Here is an 11,084-nt window from a genome sequence, read left to right as displayed (position 1 = left end):
TGTGACTTTTTCTTGTTCCCGAAACTGAAGAGGCCCATGAAAGGACGACGCTACGCTACGATTGAGGAGATAAAGACGGCATCGAAGGAGGAGCTGAACAAGATCACAAAAAATAATTTTTTGAAGTGCTTCGAGGATTGGAAAAAACGTTGGCACAAGTGTATAATATCTGATGGGGATTACTTTGAAAGGGACAAAATAGATATTCATGAATAAATAAATAATTTTTGAAAAAACACAAAATTCGTGATACTTTTTGAACAGACCTCGTATATCCATGATCATTACTACTTATAATTGGTGATTGTACTATATTTTTTCATTGTTTACGTTTACAAGATCTGTCTCAGAAGTATTCGACTTGCGTATATCTTTATCAATTCTCCCCCCTCCCCTCTCTCTCTCTCTCTCTCTCTCTCTCTTTCTCTCGTGATAAACAGATATTCAATAATTAGGGGAAACATCAAGGAGTATCCCTATCAAGCAGCATGACGTATACATGCTGTTTAGTCGGCAACGGTGTACGCAGTTGTGTGAGCGTCGAAAATAGTTGAAAACTGCTAGCACACGTTTTACTATGACTGAACGAGTCCAACAGAGAACTTGTATTAAATTTTGCCAAAAATTTGGCCACATATATTCCTAGACAATCGGCATGATGATAATGACTCTATGAATGATACAATATACAATACAATACAAATAAAAGAATGGTTTAGACAGTTCAAACATACGCAGACCATGTCTCAATGTATAGTGATTCTCGTTCCAGCAGATCTTCAACGTAAAGAACATCTGAAAACGTGGAACAATCAAAGAAAATCGTCGTTTGACTGTACGAGAGTTAGAAGAGAACTTTGCAATCTCAAAAACTATTGTTTCGCGAATTTTGACTGAAAATCTGGAAATGAATCACGTGTGTGCAAAATTTGTTCTACGAGTACTCCAGCAAAAAATTGAAGTTGTCGAAAACATCCTGGAATTCATCAAAAAAGATTCTATGTGTGTGAGTTGCTCAAAATGGTTATTACTGGCAATGAAATATAGGTTATGACCTTGAAACAATCTTTACAATGAAAAAAGAGTCCCAACCCAAGAAATCGCGTCGATCGAAGCAATGTGAAGGCAATATTCATCGTTTTTTTTTCGAGAAAGATATACATCACGAATGTGTTCCTTAAAGTTGCACAATAAACAAAAAGTATTACTTGAAAGTTCTTAAACGATTGCGCGACGCAGTGAAGAAGAAACGGAAATTTGTGGAAAAGTGGAAATTGACTTCTACACCATGATAGCTGTATCCATGATAACCTATCCATTCATGGATTCAGGACTTGATTCAGAATTTTTTGATTGAACACAGATTGTCCAACTTCCGTACAATCTAGAAGTAGCTCCATATCACTTACCCAAGGGTTATTTCCCAAGTTGAAAAATCCGTTAAAAAGCAAAAGATTTGATGATGTTAAAGAAATAAAACGAAATGCGACAAAGAAGCTGCTGGTTACATAAAAAATGATTTTTGGGACTACTTCCGGAACTGGATGGATCACTGAAAGAAGATCATTGCTTCGAAAGGAGACTATTCTGTAGGCGACATTGTCTATATTTCTCTGGAGTAGTTTTTTTCTTATAATATAGGCAAAGATTGAATACTTTTGGAAGAGATCTCATATCTTTATACAGAAATCTTTTGAATAAATACAAAAATTGAATGAACAATAATATGGTAAATGTTCAAAGAAGATATTATACATAATCAGTCCTAAACAACTTTAAAAAACCTTAAAAAGTCAGATTTTTATTCCAATCCTAAAAATTTTTTAGGGCCGAAGTAAAAAAACTGACTTTTTATTGATATTTTTACTGAGTTTTTTTTGGGTAATTTTTATCTCTAATTTACCGATATGTTGAACCGGTGGATGATCGTAGAAAGTCTCTGGCGGATAAGGTTTCGATTGCGCGTTGGCGGCCAAGTGTTTACCGAAGGATGTAATAACATCTCCTGCTTTACTGACAACTTTGCCTTTACCCGCTAACAGGTAGCCACCTCCTTTAACTAATTGACCTTTGAGGGCCAATACGCCGCCACCTATTGCCTTGAGAGCTTGAAACAGTGTACTAAATATCACCTTCTTGAAATCCCATGGACCGAATGGCTTTTCTTCGTACTGAAAAAAATAATGAGATCAAAGTAAAATTACATTACAACATTAGGTTGTAATTTATTGCGTAAGAAAATAAACATAAATGTTGAAATAGCGGAAGTGATACATCTTTTTCATCTCTGTCCATTGACATCCTTTCTCATTTAGTTTCTAATTGATGTATTAAATTGCTCGTTAGGTAATATAATAGCTTGACACGCACCACGATTTTCACTTCGCTGTATCATTTACTTTAATTGCTATGCAGGACATATCGCGATATCAAAAGAGAAAAATCTAGATAATCACTAAGCAATTAGGAGCACGGATAATGGAAAAGGTAAACAGTGTATGAAGAACCAGTTGAGATTTCGCTCCTTTGCGGCAATGTGGATGACCTACATGGTTTCAGCATAAATAACAACTTTTCTCTTTGCAATTGCAAAGTATACTAATTAATTAGTTTCTCTCTCTTTTTAATCTTTGTATAAAAATTTAATTTTCTCTATACTGCTATTTTATTTTTTTCGTAACATCTGTATTATTGTAATAAAATTTACTCCATTCAAATAAATACGAATACAAAGTGCACGACATTAAAATTCATCGCGCACTGAAAGATAAGTGTTCTGATTTGTAATTATAATCATATAGTAAAATAATTATTTAAATTGTTAAAGAAATTGTGTTTTAAAACTGAAAAAGATTTCGGCGTGCAGTTTGCAGAATCAGATATGTATATAAATTCACACAGAAACATTTAAGAACTAGTAATAAGATCCGCTTTGACCGAATGTAGAAATTCTCTTTAATTAAAAATAATTATTATATATGATTAGGATCATCTATTTCTTTATAGTTTATATTACTTTATAATATTAGTAATAATTATATTTATTTTATATCATTATATTCACTGCAATTATTTTCTATATTTTATACAAAAGCATTTACATTCTACATTCTATATTAAAAAAAAAATTGGTACTAAAAACGACTATGAATTATACCAGTTACACAATACTTTTTTCATATAGAATTATAAAATATAATTATTACACAGTACAACACACATTCCTTCTCGTGAAAAAATCAAAGAGATTCTGAAAATAGATGTAAAAAAAAAATACCCCTGTCTCGTCGTTTTACCAGATTAAGTCGTTAACATTTTTTATGCAGCCATTTATCGTATTTGCTTCATATTAGCTTTTTACAATTGTTTTAAAATATATAATAATTTTTTAAAATAAATAATTGACATTTTTGCATGTGAAATTATGCGATGAGTCTGAATATAAAAAAAAAAATTAAGAATTTTGTTTATATACAATATTTTCAAATTTTTGTTTAATAATAATAATAATACAATTACAATTATAATTGTTATAAGAATCTTGGTCGTTTGATTTGCCGTTTGTATGATTCCGGTTTTGTATCACGAACAATAGACCAACAGTATTCACCAAGCATGTATTTGATGCATGATGTCTTTTTCTTTGAAGCGTTTTTCAATGATCGCAATGTTTTGGTGAAAGCGTTCATTATTGAATTCATCCAAATTTGGTAGAAAAAAATCCAAATGGTTGTGAAGAAAGTGTATTTTGAGCGACAAGTGTATTTTTAACTTTCATTATACGAAAAGAAACCGAAATCATTTCAACAACAATTTTTTTGTAATTGTCAGCTTTTTTATTGCCCAGAAAATTTTCGATGACGGCTATCAAGTAAGTCAATATCGAGACACAGGTATGCTTTCCTAACATCTACTTTCAGAATCTCTTTGAATTTTTCATAGGAGGAAATCTGTGTTGTACAGTATTATAAAAAGACATTTGATGATACTTAAAAAACGACTTGATCTGGTAAAACGCCAAGATACGGATATTTTTTTACATCTACTTTCAGAATCTCTATGATTTTTTTCATAGGAGGAAAAAAATCGATTTTTGTCGTACTGTGTTATTACTTCTGTGTTATAACATCATAGCAGTATATAGTAACTATAAAAATAGAACTTCTAATCATAATTATTGTATTATACAATTATAATTATTGTATTATACAATTACAAATACGTAATAAATACTTTTCTCTCAGTCAATGCTTGAATAAAAGTATCGATTACCGAATAAGCATGTTCCACTGTAGGTGCACCGTACACCGGTTTATACGCCGTTTCGCTGCTGCCCGCTGATGCTTTTGCTGCAGAGCCGCTTGATGCACTAGCGATTCCAGTTAACACTCCGCCTGCTATGCTGGTCAGAAGACTGGTGGATCCAACATCGTAACCTCTTTTTATCCTATTTTGCATCAATTCGGCGTATCTTGGATCGGTAATAACGCTGATAGTTATTAGCTTTTTGTCGTCGATCCGCTTTAATGAGTCCGGCTCCGTTTGTTCGGGTAGAATCTCGGACATCTCCCAAGACACATTCTGATCCACATCGTCCTTTATCTCATCTAACTGATTCTGATCCACCAGAGGTTTCCATGTTTCTGGCACATTTGAGAAATTGGATTCGTCGTGATTATCCGTAGCTCTTCGATACGGTTCTAACCGTTCCAGCTGTTCCGCGGCCTTCTTCAGTAACGTCTCCTGATTGCTTTCTACGGTTTTTGATCGAGCCACGGTTATTGAGCACCACGTTACTATCAAGAGTTCTGTCAGCTGCAACGCACGATAAAACGCGGTGAATTACAACTGATCCATAAATTCGTCGTGTATCAAATAATTTTTCATTGTATTAAATTAATATAAAACAAAATTATACATTATTAAATATAAATTCACTACTTTATACAAAAATTTTTTTGTATTATTATTAATTCGGGAATGTTCGAGAGTTGCTTAGTCTTTTATAGCGTAAACGATACACCTGCATTATTATTATTATTATTATTATTATTAGGCGTCAGGAACTCGAAAGCTCATTGCCGCAAATCCCGCCACTGTTCCCGTCCCTGAGTCAGATCCCTCCATTTGTGACCCTCGTACCCCATTTCGTTAAGGTCCATTCTAATATTTTCTTCCCATCTACGTCTTGGTCTACCCAATGGTCTTTTCCCATCCGGTTTACCAATTAGTACTTTATATGCAATTCGATTCTCATCCATACGCGCCGCGTGACCTGCCCATCTTAATCGACGCGATTTTATGACATTAATAATATCCGGACTATTATATAATTGATGTAATTCTGCGTTGTGTAATTTTCTCCATTCGCCCGTTTCCTCATCGCGTTTTGCCCCGATGATTTTTCGAAGTACTTTATTTTCGAAAGCCCTAAATCTTTTCTCGTCTTGTAATGTAAGTGACCACGCTTCGCTGCCATAAAGGACTACCGGTAAAATAATCGTTCTGTAAATTCTAATTTTTAAGCGCCTAGACAATATCCGCGAACCGAGTAGTTTCTTAACCGAATAGAAGCACGCATTCCCCAAATTAATTCTTCTCTTGAGCTCTTCTCTTATTTCATTAGTTTGGTTTAAAATCGATCCTAAATACTTAAAATTGCTAACCCGTTCAAAAATTTTATCACAGACGACCAGGTTTCCGTTATTATGAATATTCTGAATTCTATCAGTGACCATATATTTAGTTTTTTCAACGTTTATTTGCAGCCCCAGTTCTTTCGTTTTATCTAATAGAATTTTAGCGTTATTTATTAGTGTTTCTTTATTATCTCCCAACAAAGCAATATCGTCCGCATATGTTAATATTTGTGTTGTACCGTTCAACTGCAAACCATCATTACTCTTCTGCATTTCTTTAATAGCATATTCCAATACTAGATTAAACAGAAGAGGTGACAATGCATCCCCCTGCTTTAATCCGCTATGAATATTAAAAGTTTCCGACATTTGATTACCTATTCTTACTCTACCTCTGGTATCTTTTAAACAAACTTGGACTAAGTTAGCCAATTTTTTGGGTATCCCCCACCGAGTTAAAATTTCATACATTTTCTCCCGTTTTATCGAATCATACGCTTTTTTAAAATCAATGTAAAGTTGATGTACCGATTGGTCGAATTCCCATTTTTTCTCCAAGATTTGCCGAATAGTAAAGATTTGGTCCGCAGTCGATCTATTTCTCCTAAAGCCGCATTGATGATCTCCAATTATCTCATCTGCATATGGTACAAGCCTCATTAATAAAATATTCGACAGAATTTTATAGCATGTAGGTAAAAGTGAGATACCCCGGTAATTATTACAACTCATTTTGTCCCCCTTTTTGAAAATCGGGATTATAATTGAATCTTTCCATTGTTCCGGCAATGCTTCTTTATTCCATATTAAGATAATTAATTTCTGAATTTCTTCTATCAATCTACTTCCCCCCCATTTAATCAGTTCCGCCGGAATCAAGTCATTACCCGGTGCTTTGTGATTTTTTAATTTTTTAATCGCGCTTTCTACTTCTGAAATTGTCGGTTCGTTAATCCTAGGTTCAGCCGTGTGATACTCAAAATTCTCTATTTCCCGGTCGTTTTCAGATTCGACATTCAATAACCGATCAAAATAATTTTTCCATGTGTTTAAAACTGCCGTTGTATCCGTAACTAAATTATCGTTCTCATCTTTCACCATTTCCGTCCTAGCTTGGAATCCCTTTCTAAAATTATTTATCCCCATGTACGTGCCTCGTACGTTACTGCTTTTACAATTTTCATCTATTTCTTCAATTTTACGTTTTAAGTATTGACGCTTCTTAATTTTAAACATATTATGAGCCTCTTGCCTAATCTTAAGAAACTGATCCCGAGTTTCCTTCGTATTTTGAGCCAACCACGTGATGCGCGCTTCGTTTCGTACTTTAACAATTTTTACGCATTCTTCGTCAAACCACGGCTTGTTTTTGTTCCTTTTACAAAAACCAACCGTGGCCTCCGCCGATTTTACTATCGCGTCTCGTACGTTTTCCCAGTGTTTATCAACCGTGTTATCATCCGATTCATCTATTTCCTTTGAAGCCGCGAGTCTATTCGTTACTTCGACCGCGTATTTTATTCCGTTTTCTCCCTCGATCAAACCTTGTACATTTAGACGTTTAGTTCCAAACAACTGCCCGTTAGTTTTGTTTAGCGAAAGACGTTCCCTGATTTTGGCAATTACAAAGAGGTGATCCGAGTCGCAATCCGCCCCCCTATAAGACCTGACATCGAGTACGTTCGTGTGACGCCGTTTATCTGCAAGAACGTGATCAATTTGGTTACGCGTGCCTCCATCCGGGGAAATCCAAGTTTGTTTATGGATATTTTTGTGTTTAAAATACGTGCTTTTGACGATAAGATTTTTGCCGGTCGCAAAGTTAATTACCCTCACTCCGTTATCGTTACTTTCCTCGTGCAAACTTTCGAGCCCGATCGTTGGTCTAAAAATGTCCTCTTTACCGATTTTCGCGTTAAAATCTCCCACGACTATTTTCATGTAATCGTTCGGTAATTGATCCACGAGGTGTTCGAGTTCTTCGTAGAACCCGTCTTTAATTTCGCCATCTTTATCTTCCGTCGGCGCGTGTACGTTGATTATCGCGATCTTCATGTACCATCGGCCCTGCACAATGAGCAATCCTAATCTTTCGTTTATAAATTTAATGTCTTTTACCGCGGATAAGATTTTCCTATTAATCATAAAACCGATGCCAAGACTATGGATCTCCGACCCTCCATAGTGAAGCGTGTACGAACCCGCATTAAGCGAACCCTCCCCGGCCCATCTTGTTTCTTGCAACGCGACAACTTCTACCCCGTACCTTTCGACCTCCCCGACCATCGATTGAAACGCCCCAGGTCTGTAAAGACTTCGGACGTTCCACGTACCCACTTTGATGTCTCTCCCGTGTTTTGACTTTATACGACATGAGTTCCCCGAGGTAGTCCCCACCCGGAGATCCGAACGGGGGACTAGTTTACCTCCGGAAAATTTTACCCCAGAAGAATCCATGGCGAGTTTTGGTTGTTTCTAGATAAAGTCGTTTCACGGTGTGAGCTTATCAAACCCACGCCCAACCCCCAAACAGGAGGACCATTCCAATCGGCTGTCCGCGACTGCTTATTCAATTTATTCGCAGCTAACCTCTATCCTCAACCGAGATAGCGAGGCTTTTCCTCTATCCGCAACCCGAGGACGCGCTGTGTCGTGGTGATTGGGACCCACCCACCCCGGGGATCACTACTGTAACTAGTTTTCCTTCCCTGAGACTAGCGGTTGTTATGCTAACACAGACACCTGCATTATTAAATTAGTAATTCTCGTTTATACTCATTTATCATCAAATTACAATTTGAGTCATTTTTAATCATTCATATAGATCCTTTACTGCTCAAATTCAATATGTCGTTAATTTAACTAAAACAAATAAAATTAAAGAATTTAACATAAAAAATGTATTAAATTTGATTAAAATTTAATATATTATTGGTTAAATACATTAATATAGACTGTTTTCTTTGAAAATAAACTATAATATTATATGAACTAAAAATAAACTATAATATGATTATAATGAGCAATTTAACCACATAAATGAATTGTACCACACAAATGAATTGTGTTGACATAGATGTGATTGTTTTTTAATCTTCTAGAAGCAAATATTGACAACGTAAAATTAAATTTATAATAAATTCGGGGAAAATCTGCTATGTAAATTAGTTACCCTTAGGGTATATCTACAACTTGCATAGACGCATAAATATATGAATAAAAAAAATTATTTAATTGCATTTCTCTTTTAAAGTCGCACGTAAAATGTGATTGAATAATTTTCTTTTTGTATACGTTCAAAGAAAGATACTTTTTGTATATTCCAAAGAATTGAAAATGACAAACTAATAACGATAAAACGGCTATTGGGAATTAGTTGTCAAAGGAGTGCAATAAATATAAATGTGATTAAAATATAATCATATGTCTAATTTTTCAAAAATAAATATATATGTTTCGGCTAACTTTTTAATCATTTTTGGTACAAATGGTGATTAGACGAAGAAATGACATGCTTAATAATAATTTATCAACTTGATACCGGAAATATTTTCACATGAAGTGGAATCATACTTCCTTGGAGAGCAAAATACAACCAGTTGATTGGTTGGATGGAGCAGAAAAGATTAAGCATCGTCAAATAAACATAGGCAGGAAAATTAAATTTTTTTTGCTTTTTGCAAAAGTGTCATAAAAGATTTGTTTGCAGGTAGTTGTTCAAGATGACGTATACAACATACTAAAAATCCTCCACCAACGAACTTGGAAAACTTTCCAGTTTTAAAAAACTGATAAAAAACGCGGTTTTTCAAAAATATCTCACAAACAGAAAGTATTTATTTTATCGAAATAAAGATCATTATCAAAAAAAGCTGATAAAATTTTATTTTTTTTAAGGTCATATGAATATTTTTCGTGATAGAATTTTTTAAAGAATATTGTATTTTTGAACATTTCGAGAATGAATCGATTTTTCATACTTTTTTCATAAAAATCTCGGATCTGGCTTTTACGAAGAAAATAGTACTCATGAAAATTGAAGACTATTGAATTTCCTACAACATCATTTTTATTCGTCCTTGTAAGATTAATACTTTCCGAGATATGATTTTAAGAATGTTTTCCTTTATTTTTTAACAAAATCTTTTTTTAAAGTTTTATGTAAATATCTCATTGTCAAATTCGGTTACTTCTACGTAAAAAGTACTTAGGGTAATTCCGATATATACACCGAGAAAAAAATTTACTTAAAAGAAAAAATATTACTTGTTTCAAGAAAATTTTTTTGAGGGATCCTGGAACATATTTATTAATTTCACAAGATGTTGTATTTGCTTTAATAAAATAAATATTTGCAAGAGATATGGAAATTTGCTATTATCAACGAGAGATATTTGTTAGGACGAATGAAATATTTGTTTAAATGTATTGAACAAATCCTAACTATATGAAAGAAATATTCCATAAAGAGAAATGAATATTTGCTCTAAAAGAAGAAATGTTTACTAGTATCAACGCAGATATTCGCTGGGATGAATGAAATATTTGTTTAAATGCGTGGAATGGGTCGCAGCTATGAAAGAAATATTTTGTTTACCGTAAAGTTATATGAGTAATAATCAGAGAATGGAAAGTTACTTTTTAAAAGTAACAAGTTACAGTTACTCGTTACTGAGTCGAAAATTGACGAGTTACCGTTACTAGTCATCGATTTTTAAAAGTAACTGATTACAGTTATCGTTATTTGAGAAAATAACTTTTCTAAAATTACTTTTTTAAAATTTACGATTACTAATTACAGTGGACGGATGTCTAAAGGCTTTCTGATTTCAAGTGCTACGAGTGACTTGTGTCCAATCGAACCGTGTGCAAAGTAATTGTAAAATTCGTTACCGTTACAGTTATAAAAAAAAGTAATGCAGTTACCATTAAAGTTACAAAAAAAGTAACTTGTAACTGTAACTTCGTTACAAGTAACAGTTACTTCCATTTCCTGGTAATAATGAAAGGAGTTCTTTAGGCTGCAAATAAATTTCTGGTAATAATGAAGGATGTTCTTTAGGCTGCAAATAAATTTCTGCTCATATTGAGAAATGTTTGTGAAATAAAAATATTTAATCTCAGATATAACCATTAAATTGCAATTTAACCCAATACTTTGTTTATTAACAATATATACCGGAACTAAAATCTCATGAATGAAATAAACTCACGGATATTTGAGATTCGCGGATAACGCAATGTGTTGGCAGCTTGGCGTGACTAATAGCTACACACACACACACACACACACACACAAACACACACACACACAAACACACACACACACACACACCCACACCCACACCCACACCCACCCACACACACCCACACACACTCACACACGCCCACACACGCCCACACACGCCCACACACACCCACACACACCCACACCCACCCACACAC

General features: G+C 34.2%; 1 protein-coding gene across 2 annotated transcripts in view; it reads right to left on the bottom strand.

Annotated features, from left to right (window-relative positions):
- The window catches only part of LOC108755599, a 32,543-nt gene that overhangs the window by 8,501 nt on the left and 12,958 nt on the right, over window positions 1–11,084 (bottom strand). For both annotated transcript variants that reach the window (XM_018498714.1, XM_018498715.1), the window contains exons 2-3: window positions 4,273–4,815; window positions 1,904–2,171 (exon numbers count right to left, since the gene is read on the bottom strand). In XM_018498714.1, coding sequence (XP_018354216.1) covers window positions 1,904–2,171; window positions 4,273–4,815 — 811 coding nt within the window. The remainder of the gene's footprint in view (window positions 1–1,903; window positions 2,172–4,272; window positions 4,816–11,084) is intronic.

The sequence above is a fragment of the Trachymyrmex septentrionalis genome, unplaced genomic scaffold (assembly GCF_001594115.1).
Source record: "Trachymyrmex septentrionalis isolate Tsep2-gDNA-1 unplaced genomic scaffold, Tsep1.0 scaffold89, whole genome shotgun sequence".
Taxonomy (NCBI): Eukaryota; Metazoa; Arthropoda; class Insecta; order Hymenoptera; family Formicidae; genus Trachymyrmex; species Trachymyrmex septentrionalis.
This window is presented reverse-complemented; position numbering and strand designations above follow the sequence as displayed.